The 16,449-nt window shown below is 40.1% G+C and overlaps 1 protein-coding gene across 1 annotated transcript in view; it reads right to left on the reverse strand.

Moving 5' to 3' along the window:
- Positions 1-16,449, reverse strand: part of HECW1 (HECT, C2 and WW domain containing E3 ubiquitin protein ligase 1) — a 417,448-nt gene that overhangs the window by 49,228 nt on the left and 351,771 nt on the right. Inside the window, 6 exon segments of the mRNA XM_019451074.2 lie at positions 713-833; positions 6,126-6,165; positions 6,167-6,236; positions 7,135-7,218; positions 12,435-12,531; positions 13,451-13,556. Of these exon segments, the coding sequence (XP_019306619.1) occupies positions 713-833; positions 6,126-6,165; positions 6,167-6,236; positions 7,135-7,218; positions 12,435-12,531; positions 13,451-13,556 (518 nt within the window).

Genomic DNA, 16,449 nt, shown 5'->3' on the forward strand with positions numbered 1-16,449 from the left:
AGAAGCCATGTGGGCGGTGAGTGGTGGCTCCAAGCTCTGATGTTGGAGGGTGTTCTAGGTGAGCTGTGGGTGCCCTGCCTCTCCAACAAGGTGCAGATTCCATTAGTTCAGCAATGGACTCATTTTAATGGTCTTTGCAAAACATTGGGAGCACAAGGACAACATGTACACTTTTATAATTGGATGTATTCCATCATACTGGACTACTTTTAGGATTCTTTTTGATGAATTCCAAAAAGAATCTCTTAAGTTGGATACCTCAGTTTAGACTCATATTTTAAAGATAAAAATAATAAACCTAGAGGGGAAAAATACAACTATTCACTTAGACCCCAATTACAAAGCTATAGAATCCATGGCTTTGATCAATGAGTTAAATTTGTCCCCAAAATAAGTAAAAGGAATTATACATTATTTTATTCTGTTCAAGATTCTTTGTTTTCTGAAAAGGTTTATCATTAATTTTATATATATGTCTTTGCTTGAAATCTGATTTTTCTCTCCCTCCTTCTCTTTCCTTTCTTTCTGCTTCTCTTCCAATTTAACTTCCTTTCTTCTTTCTTCCCAACTTTTTTTCTTTCCTCCTTTACATGAACATAAATATTACCACACCACGGAATCCAATCTCCAAAAAGTATCACAAAGGTTATGGGGAAGAAAAGGATAGAAAAATCTAGCTTCTGAATTCAGGAATAAGCACGGGAGCACTCACTTAATTTTCCCTGGACCCTGACCAAATCCTTTGGCTTCCAGTTTTCGGTAGAAATTGCGGAGCTTGGCCTCGAAGTCTCTCCGGTAGGGTGAAGGGGCTCTTGCACTGGCTCTCTGTAAACCTGCAGAGAGAAGCACATGGTCTGAAGGCCATCACTGATACGTGAAGCAATGTTAGAAGAAGGGCCAACCAGAGGCACATTCCTATGTCTTCATATTTTTCTTCTCAAAGAAGTTTCCCTTGATTTCCATTACTCTTTCAGTTACTTTTATAATAAATGGAAAAAATATTAATAAAGAGATAAAGGAATTCTGATGACAATAAACATTTAAGTCTTGCACTCCATTTCAAGTTGTAGTTCTCTTAAAAATACCTTGATTAGCATATCTATTGGCTTAATTGTACTTAAATAATCTAAAACAACATAAATCAAACTAGTCTCAACTTTTCTTGTAAGTTTCTATACTATAAGAAGTGATTGTAACTATGATGAGGCAAGTCAGACTGTAATACATATGTATGTCATACTTCTCTAACTATATTGATCCTAAATTAAACATAGGTGTCCAGTAGGGCCCAGAGCATTTAGGAATTTGAATTAGATTACCTTGCATCATAGAAGAAACATTTATAATAATAATAATAATAACAACAACAGCAACAACAATAAGTCATTCACTCTATATAGAAGAGAGTTTTTATATCATTCAGGATCTTTGTAAATGTTTTATTATCTTTATACACTTTTTAATGAAAATAAGGAGTGGAAAAAATAACATTCTTTTCCAAGTTTTACAGATGGATAGAAATACAGCTTGCCCCTTCAATAACAAATAAATAGTTACATTTAATAGTTATTACTTATAAACAGGTATTATTTATTAGTTATATTGTTAATATAATATTAATAGTCATATAATTGTATATTATTATATATAATCATATATTATGTATAATAATATATAATTACAATGTATGTTATAATTATATATAATTATATAATTATATAATTAATAGTTATATTATTAACAACTATTTATTAGTTATTGAAGCCCCTTTAATTACTACTTATTATATTCCAGGTATTGAATCTATATTCTAAAGAATACTGATACCAACAAACTCACAGGAATGAGAATATAATTACAAGTTGAGATGATTGCTGCTCATGAAGGAATGGAACTCAGTTCTTTGAGATCATGTTCTTTGAGAACTTGCCCTCTGGACAAGTTCAGGAAGGCTTTCCTAAGAAATAGCTGAAGAACAAGTAAGCATGAATTAGACTAAACTAGTTAGGAAAGGCCTCTATTGAACTAAGACGAGAGATGAGCTGGGAGAGGAGCAATCTAGGTAGAGGATCAGCATGTGCAAAGGTACTGCAGCAGAATGGAAAGTGGTGCTCCAGTTTATCTGGACTACAGGGTATAAGGACCAGAGTGATGCAACACAAGCGTTGAGAGGTGGGCAGGAGATGATCAAACAGGATAAAGTCTACTTTGTTAAACAGTTTTGTTTAATGCTAAGCACAATAGGCAGCCATTGCATGAGGGCTGACATGATGAGACTAGAGTTATGAAAGCATCAGTCTTTCTGAAGTAGAGGCAAAAATAAATGAGAGGGATGAGGTGGATTTAGAGAGCTTAAATTGGACTAGGGTGGTGTCAGTGGAGGTGAGAAGTAGACAGACTGGAGGTGTGTTTAGGAGGCAATGAACTAGACACAGGTAGTGAGGGAGAGGTGGGCTTCAGATTTTGTAATTGAAGGGACTGCAGTGACAGTCATTGAGAGGGGAACAATGGAAGAAGAACAGATCTGTAGGGGAGATAATGAGCTTGGCCTTTGATGGCATTATCTTTGAACGGATGATTGGAAAGAGATATAGGTTGAGAGAGAAGAGAAGAAACCTGGGACTGAGTCTTGAGCATGGTAGGAAGTGAAGGATGAGTTTGAAAAGGTGACCAAAGTAGTAGATGAAATGCATACAGTAGTGTCACAGAAACTAACTGAAGAGGTGACTTAGGAGGGAGAGCAGTCAATAATGTCAAATGTGGCTTAGTGTTAAATGTGAGAATTACCCAGTGAACTGTGTGCCCAGATGTCATGGTGACCTTAGTGAAGACACCTCCTCTAATGCACAGGTGTGGAGCAGAAGGAGAGGCAGGCTTTGTAAGCTTGTAGGATTGGTAGCAGGCATTTGAGAAAATGTTTATCTAATGGCTTCAATTTTCTCAGTGAAGAGAGAAGGGACATATTTGCTAGGAGAGACACAGAGGGTTGGAGGTTTGAGGGGAGCATAAACACTTGAGATTGCAGTGGAGAAGTTTACAAAGGAAATGTGGCAGAGTTTTCTTTTGGGTGTTCAAGGTCCATGTGAAGTGAGAGATGACTAACTTATAATTTATAATCTGCCCTGTCAGGTGAATTTGATCAAGAACGCCTGAGCACAGATGTAGAAGATGCAGATAGTACACTTGTCTAGGGGCACAGTTCTGCAAAAAAAAAAAAAAAAGAAAAAAAAAAAGAAAAAAAAGAGGGGACCGTGGAATTTATATCACTGGCAGAGATGTTACTGAAATAATGAACCATGGAATCTATGCCAGATAAGGGAAGGACAGAAGGGAGGGGAGAGGTGTGCATGAACTAGAGGTCCTGATGAAGGCAAAGGACAGTAACGGGGAGAGCAGTTGAATAAGTGTGTTGGACGGGAACAGGATGCTTGAGTCAGTGATTTTAGAGATGACAACAAGGGTGGGAAGGTGACTGTGGGAACAAGTGGTTGTGGTGGGGAAGGGGAAGGTCATTCCAGACCAGAATTCCAGAAACCAAAAGGCCAGGGAAATGAATGGGTATCCTTGTGGATGTTGAAGTCATTCAGGATGATGGAAGGACTCAGCGAAGGAGAGGGAGACTATGAGACAGGTACCATAGTCTTTGGGAATAAGAAAAAGGCTGGTAGATGACAGCAACTGGGGGTGGGGGGAGAGACACCTGAATGGTACAAGCAGGGAAACATGAAGGGCACCAGCCCCACCTTTGGGCTCCCCAGCAACTGAAGTGTGAGGGAACCAACAGCCACCACTTGAAAAGATGTATCCTCAGTGAAATGCCAGGTTTCAGGCTACAGGTAGAACTAGAATACAAGTCTGTAGGTGCAAGTATCATTTTCTGTCCAGTAGATTACAGTATATTTTGTAATATGATTTTTATGCTTCTGGTATTACCACTGCCCATGATGTATTTTTCTAATCATTTATGCTTTACAAAGTACTTTGGCATAAATATCTATGATTTGCTATCTCTGTAGCACCCAGTTAAATTTCATTAAAGTCTAGAAAAATGAGAATTACAAAATTTAACATCAAAATTTTTGGATTGCGTAATCTAGAACCTCATGATCAGAGCTAGGATAATAAAGAATTAAAATGAATTGAATGATTGTTTGGATTCATGGTATTAGTAATGCCTCATTAGGAAACTTGATTCCTTTTATAAAAGTCATACAAGTAATTCTCATTTAGCAAATAACTCTTTATTCTCTATTATTTTTCTATTTGTAATATGATATCTCCCCCGTGCAATGATGTTAAAAGCATACTATAGTGTCAAATGTTTCAACCAAAGTGCAGATACTTTATCAGGCTGGAACAATCTCTATAAGAAAATGGCAGATCATCATGCAGATGATGGTCCCCGCAAACGGAAGGCTCTGCTTCCCAAAAGTAAGTCATCCTGTGTGCACGGGAACATTTGACTGTCCTGATGCTGGCTCTGGAAAAGCTCTTTGTCCTCCTTTTCCCAGGCCATGGCATCTCAATTATGTTGTATGTCAGAGGCAGCACACATTGGGCATTTCCTCAGCAATGCCATTGGTGCACTGGTTTGGAGGAAATGACAAGGAGACACTGACTTAGAAACAGATTTTAGCAATTAATAAACTCTAAGAGACATTTCTGAGTGACATGAGTTGGAAGAGGCAAACTAAAAGATATTCTAGTTTTAGAGACCTATGGCAGTACTGAGTGATGCTGAGTGAGACATCCCTTCTGAGGGACTGAGCACACTGCTAAATTCTGTATTTCTTGTGAGTTTCTCCACTGGTTTCAAAAGCCAAGCTCAGATTCTGACTCTAGAAGTTGTGAGATAGGAATCTACTAGGTTTTTTTTTTCTTTTCTTTTCTTTCTTTCTTTTTTTTTTTTTGAGAGAGAGAGACAGAGAAAGAGAAGGAGAGAGAATGTGCATGCGTAGGTGCAGGTTAGAAGGAGAAGGAGAGAGAGAATCTCAAGCAGGCTCCATGCCCAGTGAGGAGCTCAATGTGAGGCTTGATCTTATGACTGTGAGGTCATGACCTGAGCCCAAATCAAGAGTTAGATGCATAACCAACCTTGCCACCCAGGTGCCCCCCTTACTGGATTTTTGAAACTAAATCCCTTTACATTTATCTATATATCTATATCCCTTTACTTTTAAAGTTATGAAAAGAAATTTGGGTTTATCCTCAAGACTTAGAACAAGGTGGTATTGCAATCAAACAAGTGAGGAAAAACTTTCCAGTGTCTGGATCCCATTTGGGAGTATGAATTTGACTTACACTAATTATCTGGATGAACCCAGGAACAAAAGCTTCTTTATTTTCACTAAACAGTTCAGTATACATTTCCTCATTTGGGACAGAAATTACCTATAACGAATTTCTGTGATATGAGTAAATTAATCCTAACACATAAAGAAAACTGTAGGGGAACAATTTCACATGTAAGAAAACTCTTCGACAGACAGCTTGGTGGGTACATAATGGTGGTCCCTAGTAACCATATCACCTAGTAATTCCTTTACACGTTAACACAAAGTTACTAAAATCGGTATCTAATAACATTCAGAATTATAAGGCAGAATGTTTCAGAAAGGGCTCTTCCCTTCTAAGTGCTTGCAGAGTACCTTTGGAATGTAATAGTAATTTAGAACAGGGGGTCAGCAGACTTTTTCTGTGAAGGGCCAGATAGTAAATATTTTAGGCTTTCGTGGCCATCTGGTCTCATTGCTACCACTCAACTCTGCTGTTGTAGTATGAAAGTTGTTATAGAAAAATACATAAATAAATAGGTGTGGCTGGGGTCCAATTAAATTCTATTTATAGACACTGAAATTTGAATTTCATATAATTTTCACATGTCATGAAATACTGTTTTTGTAAAAACATTTTCAAATTATTTAAAAATGTAGAAAGCATTGTAGCTTGGGGGCATTACAAAAAACAGCCAGCAATTTGTCAACACCCAATGTGACAGTGTGCTTTCAATCAGGAAATTGAAAGGGATGAAGGGAGAGAGGATGTATATACAATCACCTTTTTTCCTCTTCATCTGGAAACACAGATGTCTCTACAGGATACAGAATGCCAAATATTCAAGTTACCTGGGGAGTTCTGAGGTGAGGAACAGGGTGAACAGCGGGGGAGAGAAGCTGTACCCGGGATGAAAGGCAGTCTGCAGTGGGACGTAGGACATAATCTCTTCTTCAAAGAGACTGCACAGTGAGAAAAGAAGGAGAAAGAGAAGGAAATGGTAAAGGAGAAGGACGAGAAGGAGGAAGAGCAGGGGGGAAGAAGAAGAAGAAGAAGAAGAAGAAGAAGAGGAGGGGGGGAGGAGGAGGAAGGAGGAGGGGGGGAGGAGGAGGAAGGAGGAGGGGGGAGGAGGAGGAAGAAGGAGGAGGAAGGAGGAGGGGGGGGAGGAGGAGGAAGAAGGGGGGGGAGGAGGAGGAAGGAGGAGGGGGAGGAGGAGGAAGGAGGAGGGGGGAGGAGGAGGAAGGAGGAGGGGGAGGAGGAGGAAGGAGGAGGGGGAGGAGAAGAGAGAGGAGGAGGAGGGGAAGAGGAAGGAAGGGAAAAAGGGGAGGAGGGGGAGGAAGGAGGAAGGGGAGGAAGGGGTGGAGGAGGAAAAGAAGAGGGAGAGGAGGAGAGGGAGGAGGAAGGGGGAAGAAACAAAGGGGGGAAGAAGAAGAAGAGGGAGGAAGGGGAGGGAGAAGAAGAGGGGGAGAAGAGGAACAAAAAGAAAGAAAAGAAAGGAAGGAAAAAAGTTAGTTTTCTGTCCATGAGTGTTCACGAATTGGGGTGATAGTGGTTACAGTTCTCACAAGGCAACAAAAGCACTTAGGTTCACTTAGGCAAAAGCCAGTATGCAAATTCTCAGAGTTATTTTATACTCTAATTAATCATACAAAAATAAATTCTCTATCAAGTACTGTACACAGTTCTTGATACCCCAGTTGTAAATGTAAAGAAAGCAATGGACAGCAGGTATAAGTTGCAGTCACTTTAGTTGCAGTCACTAGAATCCTCTAGAACAAATGTTGAATGTTTCAGTCATAGCTGTAGTGGAGAACTACCCAGAGCAGCTTTTCCAGAAGGGTTTCAGGCTTAGCCCCTTACCTCAGCAAAATGACTAGATCTGCATCACAGGACAACTTTTCAAGCCCATGATTACCCTCAGTCCGAATGTAATGGATTTTCTCCCTAGAACAATGTGGGAAAGAAAATAAGAATTACACACCAATACATAAGCTAAGGAATAAATCCCTTTCTGATTCATTTTGTCTGTCAATATGGCTGAATAGCAATTTTCTAACGTCCAGTGAGTTTTGTGGCATTTTAAGTTTCTATTGCAGGTTCCCATGATGCTCTACTAGGGACCACCCTTCCTCAGACTCACACAGGGATGGAAGCTGAGGAACACAACAAGGATAGGACCTCAGATAGCAATGACAGTCAGGAGTGAAGATGGATAAAGAGAGCTGCTGGAGGACTGTCATGGGCTCATGGTGTCTCGGGAGCCATGGGAGGAAAGAGCAAGAGGAAATCTCTTGAGAAACCTTACGCCTGCTGGAAAATGTATAATGCCACACTGAGTAAGGGAGGGTCTGGTGTTCAGAATGCCAGAGTCCCCTAGGTCAGTCTGAGCACAGGCATCAATTTCTCTGTTTAATTACAATTTGCATTCTCTCTTTCATGACCTCCAACTATAACCTGGCAAATTATTCCGAGTCTATAGATAAATAACATTTATTTTGATCAAATGAACTTTGTACTTTGCTTCTCTGACATTCAAATACTCAAATATTATAGGGGTGCCTGGGTGGCTCAGTCGGTTAAGTGTCAGACTCTTGATTTCAGCTCAGGTCATGATCTCACAGTTCGTGAGTTTGAGCCCTGCATCAGGCTCTGTGCTGATAGCATGGAACCTGTTTGGGATTCTCTCCCCCCCACCTGCTCTGCCCCTCCCCCCCCATAAACATTTAAAAAAACAAAAACAAGTGTTCAAATATTGCAAATACCACAACCAATGGTTTTTAATGGTTTGAAAAAAAATAGAGCAGATGTTTCCGCACATCATTTTGCAGGGAGGATGTGGAAACCTAGCCAAGAGTGCAAACACCATGCCTCCTCCACCACCTGTTTCTTCCTCCGGGTCCCTATGTTCTTGATTCCATGTTCCTGAGCTTTGGCCTCTAAATCCTGATACCACCTCACAGGCCTCTTGTTTGGAAGACTTTTGTGGTTAATTGACTTCAGCCCCACAAAGGACTCTTCAGTTCATATGTCCTCCCAATGACAATGTCCCTAGGGCAGATTATCCTGTTGCCCTAGGTACCCATATGTGGGTAAGCCCCTGGTCTCCTTGCTTGGAGGAAAAATGGAGAGAAAATTCTAGTGATTGCCCTTTGTTCCCAGGGTCCCTGAGGAAACGAAGTCCAAAGGGGGTCAACTCTACTAGGGCAGCAAAGTAGTTCTATTATCTCACCACCCACATGGAGCATATCCATGTATCAGCCAAACACAGTTTTCTGAGACTTTCAGTGGCTTTCCACAGGACATTGCATCCTCTGTCACATATATGAAAATTTCATGCAGACCCAGTGGTCTGGGGGGCCTCCAAATGCCTCTGGGACTCAACTCCAGTTCCATTGGAACTGGGAAAGATCTCTGAAGGCAAGAAGGCCATCTGCTCCTTCAACATATATCCCTTGCTCACCAGGAAAACTCCAGTGCAAAAGTCTCCTCAGAGCTCAGTTCAGTAGAGCCACCTGCCTTTCTGAAATCTTGACATCTCCCTTTGTAGCTTCAAAGACCTCAAAGCTTAATATCCAAATGAAATCCTTGACATTCTTCTATCATTATCACTGAATTCTGATCTTGTCTTTTGTGGCCTTTAAACACATGCTACAGCTATATATTTGACTTAGGGAAAACAAAAAGTCAAATTTGTCTATCGTCTGCCTTCTTCAATAGGTTGCAAATACCATGCGAAGTAGGGCCAATGTCTGTTTTGCTATGCTACTGCATACACAAATCCAGCACAATCCTGATTCAGAATACTGGTACAACAAAAGCACTAGTTGAAAGAGGAATGAATGAATGAGGACTAGTACCATGTCCCTTAATGTGAACAGATGTCATTAACCTCTGGGTTTTCTGGCTCCATCTTGCCTCTCCACATGTGGCTTCCTTATGATTCACTGTTGTCTGCTGAACACAGTTTTCTGATAACTCACTCTCTACCCTTTAACTCAGCAACTGGCTTTGTGGACCCAAGACAGTGGATCGATGGCTCCCTGAGATGAGCAATGGCTTAACAGGGTCACAGTCTCCACTTGGGGACAACAGAGGAAGCAGGAGGTTCTTCCTTTGGGCAGTGTCATAGGAAAAGGAGGTTTTCTTTTCAACTTCTGGACCTGTAAAATGGAGCTGATGCACCCTCACAGCACATCGAGGGGCAGGCACAGGCCCAGTCATGGTAACTAGTGCCTGGCTTCCTGCTTCCTGTAAGCCTGATTCCCTGAGGAGCAATTTCTTGTTCTTGTTCTCCCTTTTTAAATCCATGGCCTCTTAGTCGTTGTGGGCCTTCTGTTTTTGATGAGGTATTTGGGTTCTCATCTTGGGTCTACAGGTCCTTAAAAGAATCCATATCTTAAAGAAGTTATTAGTTTCTGTACAAAATAATTGCCAAGATTTTTTTCAATTCCAATATCTCCTAATTCCAAGTTCTGCCATATCTGGAAAATCATAATTATACAATTCTGCACTGCAACAAAGCCTTTAAAAAGTCTTTTAAAAAGTCTTTAAAAAAAGTCTTAAAAAAAGCCTTTAAAAAATATCACTATTGCATGTGATACTATGCAAAAGTACAGAAAATGGCTTCCCTTCCCTTGAAAACAGTTCACTCTTTTACCCAGGGGATTACATTTTTCACTTTTAAAATAACTTCAATGGGACTCTAGTGCCTTTGGTGAGATCAAATTCCTCCAAAAAATAAGCTGTGAAACTCATTACTTAGTGGTAGAATCAGAAACATAAAAAATGTTCAAGAGCAGCAAGCTCTCAGAAATTTTTCAGGTAGTACAACTCCTCTGAAAATCCCTTGAAATTCCCTTAAATTATGATGTACCGTGAGTCAGAGAATAGCCCACAAATAAATGAAACAGTAATGAAATGGGTAAGAGCTGAACATAAGTGGAAATGACAATCACTTGTGTGAAAGTTCATCTGTTCATGCTAAAGATCTTTCATTCACTCTAAATGTAATTAGTCCTTCTTCTCTTCAAAGAGGACTAGGTTCTGAAGGGGAGAGTGACACAAAGGCAAAGAATGGAAGGTCCTGCTCTAAGGAACCTATGTATTGTGGGGAGACATCAGTATGGACAACTATAAGAGATAATGGAAAAATATCCTAGAGGTACAAAAAGGAATGCTGTTAAAGCAAGGTAAAAGAAATACTAAAGTTTGCCTGGGTCAGTGAGTCTTTGCATTTGGTTTGAGCCTTTAAAATGAGTTAAGAGGTCCTTCAGAGAAAAGCCACTCCCCAGAGGGCAGAGGTAGGAGATGACACAGACTGTCTGGTGAAGGTAGAAGACTCTAGAAGGAAAAAACTAGTGTGGGATGGCGAGTTAGGTTAGGGCCAGACTTTGGAGACCATGGAAACTGTGCTTAGAAATCCTGACTTTATTTCACAGACAATGGGAAGGTGATTTTTGTTTTTTGTTTTTTTTTTTTTGAAGGGAAGTAGTAGTATAATTTAGTCTATGCCAAAATAAGGTAATTCTGGTTATAACAGGGTGAGAGAGATACGTGGTATCTTCTAGGACATTCCTGCAAAATCCAGGAGAGAAATGCTGAGCACCCAAACACAGGCCATGACAGGGAAGAATTAAAAAAAAAAAGCTGGAAGAGAGAAAGTGAGGAGGCAGATGTTTGGGTGTGGAGACAGAGAAAGAGGGAGGAGTTGAGACAAGGCAGTGGGGAGGACGTGGTTCTAATTCACACAGAGTAAAACACAAGGGAAAGAGGTGTCAGTGAGGGTGTGTGTGGAGGGGGAAGGACAGCGAATGATCCACTCTGGCATGATTAATAGGAATTTGAATAGCAAAGAGACTATTTTCAGGTGTTGGTGATTCACTGAGGAAGTCAAGGCAGAGTATTACAGTTGTCAACTAGATTCAAAAGACCACCAAATGGGAGGTAAGGAATCAGAGGCATTCAGTGACTGCATTCCCACCCATCTTGCCTGATCCTTTATACACATACCCATAAAAGCATCTCCCCAGTGCCCACACAGTGACCTGTTTCCAAGGAGATTAAGGGCAGATTTGGGCTGAATAACATGCCTCCATCAATGGTTCCTAAGAGCTGGAGCAAGAATTCGAACTCCAAGGGGACACACTTAACCATCATGCATTGCCAGCTTCCAAAATGCTGTGTAGTCAACTGAAGCAGAGTGATACTGAGATATCTTGGAGAGAAAGTGGGATTTAAGTTCGGAGGATATTTTCCCTTTTTATCACTTTTGGTGGCTATCCTTTCCAAATGAAGTGACTCAGTTTCAGAGACACTCATGCAACAATGACATTAATGGACAGTAAGATTTAACTAGTTAGAACATATATTTTTGATACTTTTTGTTTGCTTGTTGGTTTATTTTCTAATGTGTTCATCTAGTTTTTTGTTTACCATTAAACAATGATATTTTAAAAATAAAAACATTTAAAATGGATTAAAGACCTAAATGTGAGATCTGAAACCATAAAATTCCTAAAAGAAAATACAGGTAGTAATTGCTTTGACATCAGTCATAGAAAGATCTTTCTAGATATGTCTCCTTTGGCAAGGGAAACAAAAGCAAAAATAAACTATTGAGACTGCCCCAAAATAAAAAGCCTTTGAACAGTGAAGGAAACCACCAACAAAACAAAAGACAACCTAGTGAATGGGAGAAGATATCTGCAAATGATACATCCAATAAAGTGTTCATATCAAAATATATAAAGAATTTGCACAACTCAACACCAAAAATCCCCCCAAAAATTCAGTTAAAAATGGTCAGGGGACATGAATAGATTTTTTTCCAAAGAAGACATACAGATGGCCCATAGACACATGAAAATATGCTCAACATCACTCATCATTAGATAAATGCAAATTACACCACAGTAAGATATCACCTCACACCTGTAAGAATGACTAAAATAAAAAAAACACACACAGAAAATAAAATAAAATAAAAAACACATTGTGGAACTTCAGAGAACATTAGAATTCCTGGATCCTTCAGTTGGAGTATTCAAGACATAATTAAATGCATGAACAAAATGCATCATAAGCTTTTATGCTCTCTCCACAGATATGTTGTCCCACCTGGATGACTAGTTGGAGCTACAGGGTGAGGGACAAGCCCTTACCTGAGTGTGTGGTTTCTCGCCAGGCTTGGCTGACGCTCTTGCAGCATTTCAAAAATGTTTGGCTGGCGGAGAAATGCCACAATCTTGTCATTATATGCTGAAACAGACAAAAGTGCAAGTTGTGGTTGAGTTTTCAGCCCAGAGATGATTTCTCTAATGGTTGGAAAATAGCTGCTTGATACCAGGATTAATGCAAGAGTTCGAAGGGCAGGTAGCACACTCATCAGAAAAATGTAAGCTCTCGAGGGCTCTTTGTCTGTGACATAATAGCATTGTCATTTCTAAAAGATCAAACCAAAGTGAACTAGATCTAAGTTAATTATCCTTAATATTCTAAGACCTTAACGGGGTGTTAACTCACCCCTGTGTGAATAGGTGAAGGAGAATAAAATCATTCTTCCACAAGCTATTTTACTCTCTTCCTTCTGACTTCTCTTGGTTATTTTGGCATAGTTATTATGGCCAAAGATTCTTTGTAACTTCAAAGAAATCCATTTCTGAACACTTGACACTTACAACCTGTGGCCATGGTTGATTTCCCAGTAGTCATAATGGAAATATCCAAATACATTTGGGCTTTCTTACCTCATTTCCCTTGATACAAGTGGCACGTGTTTTAGAAGGAGGTGGCTGAGGTTAGGAATGAAGACTACACTGACTTGTCCCCAGACACACATGGGAAAAGAGGTCTAAATTACAAACTGCATCTAGTAGCAATAAGATCCACCACCTCATTTAAACTATGCTCTCCTGTACTCAGCTAACAAATCACTGAAAGGAATAAAGAAGGGGCTGAGAGTCTGGAAAATAACTGAGACAGGGAAGAGGGAAGAACAAATCAAGGAGGGGAGGGAAAGGGAAAAAGGGCAAAGGAGGGATGGAAGCAAAGGGTAGGGGGTAGATTTTATCATAGGAAAGGAAAAAGAAAATACAGAATCCTGAATATTAAAGGACTTGTGATAAGAAAAACAAGGCTAAGGACTGGGTATCCAGGATCCCAAAAGCATGATACATACCTAGTGGCAATGACTCATGTTGATGTTGGCTTCGAATAGCAGCTACCAGGCTGTGTCCTGGCCTGGCCAGTAAAGAGGCTCCTCTGTTTCGAGAGACTTCTGAAGCCTAATTTCAAATAAAATTGTTAGCATTGGAAATATTATCAAATTCAGATGGTCTTTTGATACTAATTTTCCAATATGAGGGGGAAAGGACCCAGATATCACTTACGTTAAAAAGCAATGAAGTTACAATCTTCAAAATGAATGGAAATAAGCAAGTTAAAAAAAAGATTAGGTAGGATGGTTGATGTGCTATGTTAGGGTTTTTAAGGAAGTGATTGTGCATGGGGCGCCTGGGTGGCTCAGTCGGTTAAGCATCTGACTTCAGCTCAGGTCATGATCTCGCGCTCCATGAGTTCGAGCCCCACGTCGGGCTCTGTGCTGACAGCTCAGAGCCTGGAGCCCGTTTCAGCCTGTGTTTCCCTCTCTCTCTAACCCTCCCCCCGTTCATGCTCTCTCTCTGTCTTAAAAATAAGTAAATGTTAAAAAAAATTTAAAAAAAAGAAAGTGATTGTGCCAAATGTCCTAAATGTTAACTAGATTAACATACTGACTAAAGAACATTTCTCTTCGTAAATATGTTCAAGAGACATAAATAAATTCTACATGAATACTATCAATAAAGATGGGTTTATGACCTTAATTTGTGAGAGTTGGTACTGAACTTCAGAACTGAATGTGGAATGGACTTGCTCTTTCCAACAGCACGTATCACCCTCAGATGGCTGTTCTTTGCTAATTGCCTATTATTCCATTCACTGTGCTGGCTACTCTTCCTTAACATAGTATCTTTTTATTTTCTCAAAATTCTGGAAGATAAGCATTATTAACCACATATTACAAGCAGAAAATCTGAGGATTGGATAAAATTAAGTTTTTACAAGATTTTCAACTGTAAGAGGCAGAACCAGGATTTGCTTGATTGCAAAGCATTTGTTGACTTCTCTCATGCTGCTAGCCTGCATCCAGTACCTTGGTTTTGGATGGGCATTTTGACAAAACGTCATGGAATACAGAACTTGCACAGCTTAAAACTGATATTTGTGATGATTGATTTAACTCAATTTTAAATTTCAGAAATCCCCTAAGTCCTAGAGCATGACGATGAACTTTCTACTGTGATTCCATGTACATTCTGTTTCATAAAGGACTCTTGAAGGGTAAGCTATTTAAACAGAGGCTGTATAGATCTTCCATAAATATATGGGTTTGCTGTAGAGTATGACTCATTCTATGATATTTGGTAAAGTATGCCAAAATAGGCTTTAAAAACATTTAAGAATTACATTGAAGATTACTTTGTAACATACTTATAAAAAGCTCAAACATCCAGACAAAAAAGGAGAGAAAATTCTCCCTCTGAGACCAGTATACAATTCATTCCCACAGAATTCAGGAGAGGTACTGAGATCCTATGCTACAAAGTCCAGAAAGGTCAAGTCAATCTCAAAGGGGTCATTTAAGACGAGACCATGTGTCCTAGTGCAGATGACAAACAGGACAGATTACTTAGGGCTTACTAATTAAAGACATAGTAATTGCAGGTTTTCCTTCGGGTCCTACTTCCATACTTCACACAGACAGGATGAACATCCTTCCTTTGCAGAGATGTGCTATCAGTTCACTGTCTGTACATGGCGGTCTTTGAACTGCTCTTCTGGAAGTAGCAGAGATGCAGATCCATCCCTTTTCTCTCCTGGTTCTTCTCCTTGCTCACTGCTTACTTGAGGGACAAGGAAATGGATTCTGTGCCATTGTGGTGGACTTCTCACTTCGGTGTCATTAACCCTCAGCTACTGTAGCCAGCCACCAAGATTTAGAAGTAGGTACTTCGACAACAGCACTTTCCAGTCCCAATTAAATGGTTACAACGCAAAGTGGTAAAAGAAAGGTTTGCTCGCTCTTCAGATACGCAACACCGAGTCTCTACGTTTCTTCCACCATGAATTAATATGTAAATATGTAAAGCCTTTCTGGCACTGAAATGTTAGGTTTCTTTTCCTTAGAGGGAATTATGTCAGTCTGCTTTATTGTGTGTTTGAAATATTTTCCATGCTGTAAAGACAGGAATCTCAAAGACCACTCAGCAGAAGATTATCTAAATGATGCATTACAGAGAGAAACTGAGGAAGTGGATCTGATAGCAGACTTCAGGAAGGCATGACTGTAATACAGAACTCAGGTGATGTCTGCTGTCACACCCTGGGCTAAAGTGTGTCATTGTTGGTGGGTTGCCTGAAATAAATGGGGCTTTGAAACAGGAAGAAACTCACTTCTCTTCCTAGCTGCCAGAGGGAATTCACGTGTTACAGATATGCTTTAGGGGAAAATGGTGCCTTCTCCTGAGGTTACCTGTTCACCGGCAAAACCAAGCCAGACTGCAAAACTTCAGAAATCAGATGAAGGCCAGCCACCCCAAAGGTAGATGACTGACTGATGAATATGCTTCAGGACAATGACGAGTGAGATGGAGAAAACACTCCAGGGGGAAGGTGCGGCATGTGGGGTACCTGAACCATAGAAACAACTGCCAAGGGCAAAGGAGGTGATTGCAAAGTAGTACTGGAAGGTCTACAGATGAGCTGGAGGATGGGAAGGTTAAACAGAAACAGGCTTCTCCAACAAGGAACCAGGAATTTATAGGGATAAGGACAGTTCCAGACAGGGCTAGAGAGAATTCTGAGATTGGGCGAGAGTTTAGTATGTGCTAGGATCCTTGTAGCCCTAAAGTAATACGAAATGGTCCATCCTGAGGAATAGTAGGTATCGACTGAGTAACTGATTTGGATCTCACCGCAAACATGATGCTAACATTTGCTTTCCGAACTACTGAAAATGACTAGAAGTTTGAATTTTCCATTTAAAACCAAAATTATACGACTCACTGAATTCCCTGGCATTTGACACCTTCTGTGTTCCCGAATTTCTCAGGGATGTATGTGAGAGACAGACAAAGA

The sequence above is a fragment of the Panthera pardus genome, unplaced genomic scaffold (assembly GCF_024362965.1).
Source record: "Panthera pardus isolate Hobbes unplaced genomic scaffold, ASM2436296v1 HiC_scaffold_8, whole genome shotgun sequence".
Taxonomy (NCBI): Eukaryota; Metazoa; Chordata; class Mammalia; order Carnivora; family Felidae; genus Panthera; species Panthera pardus.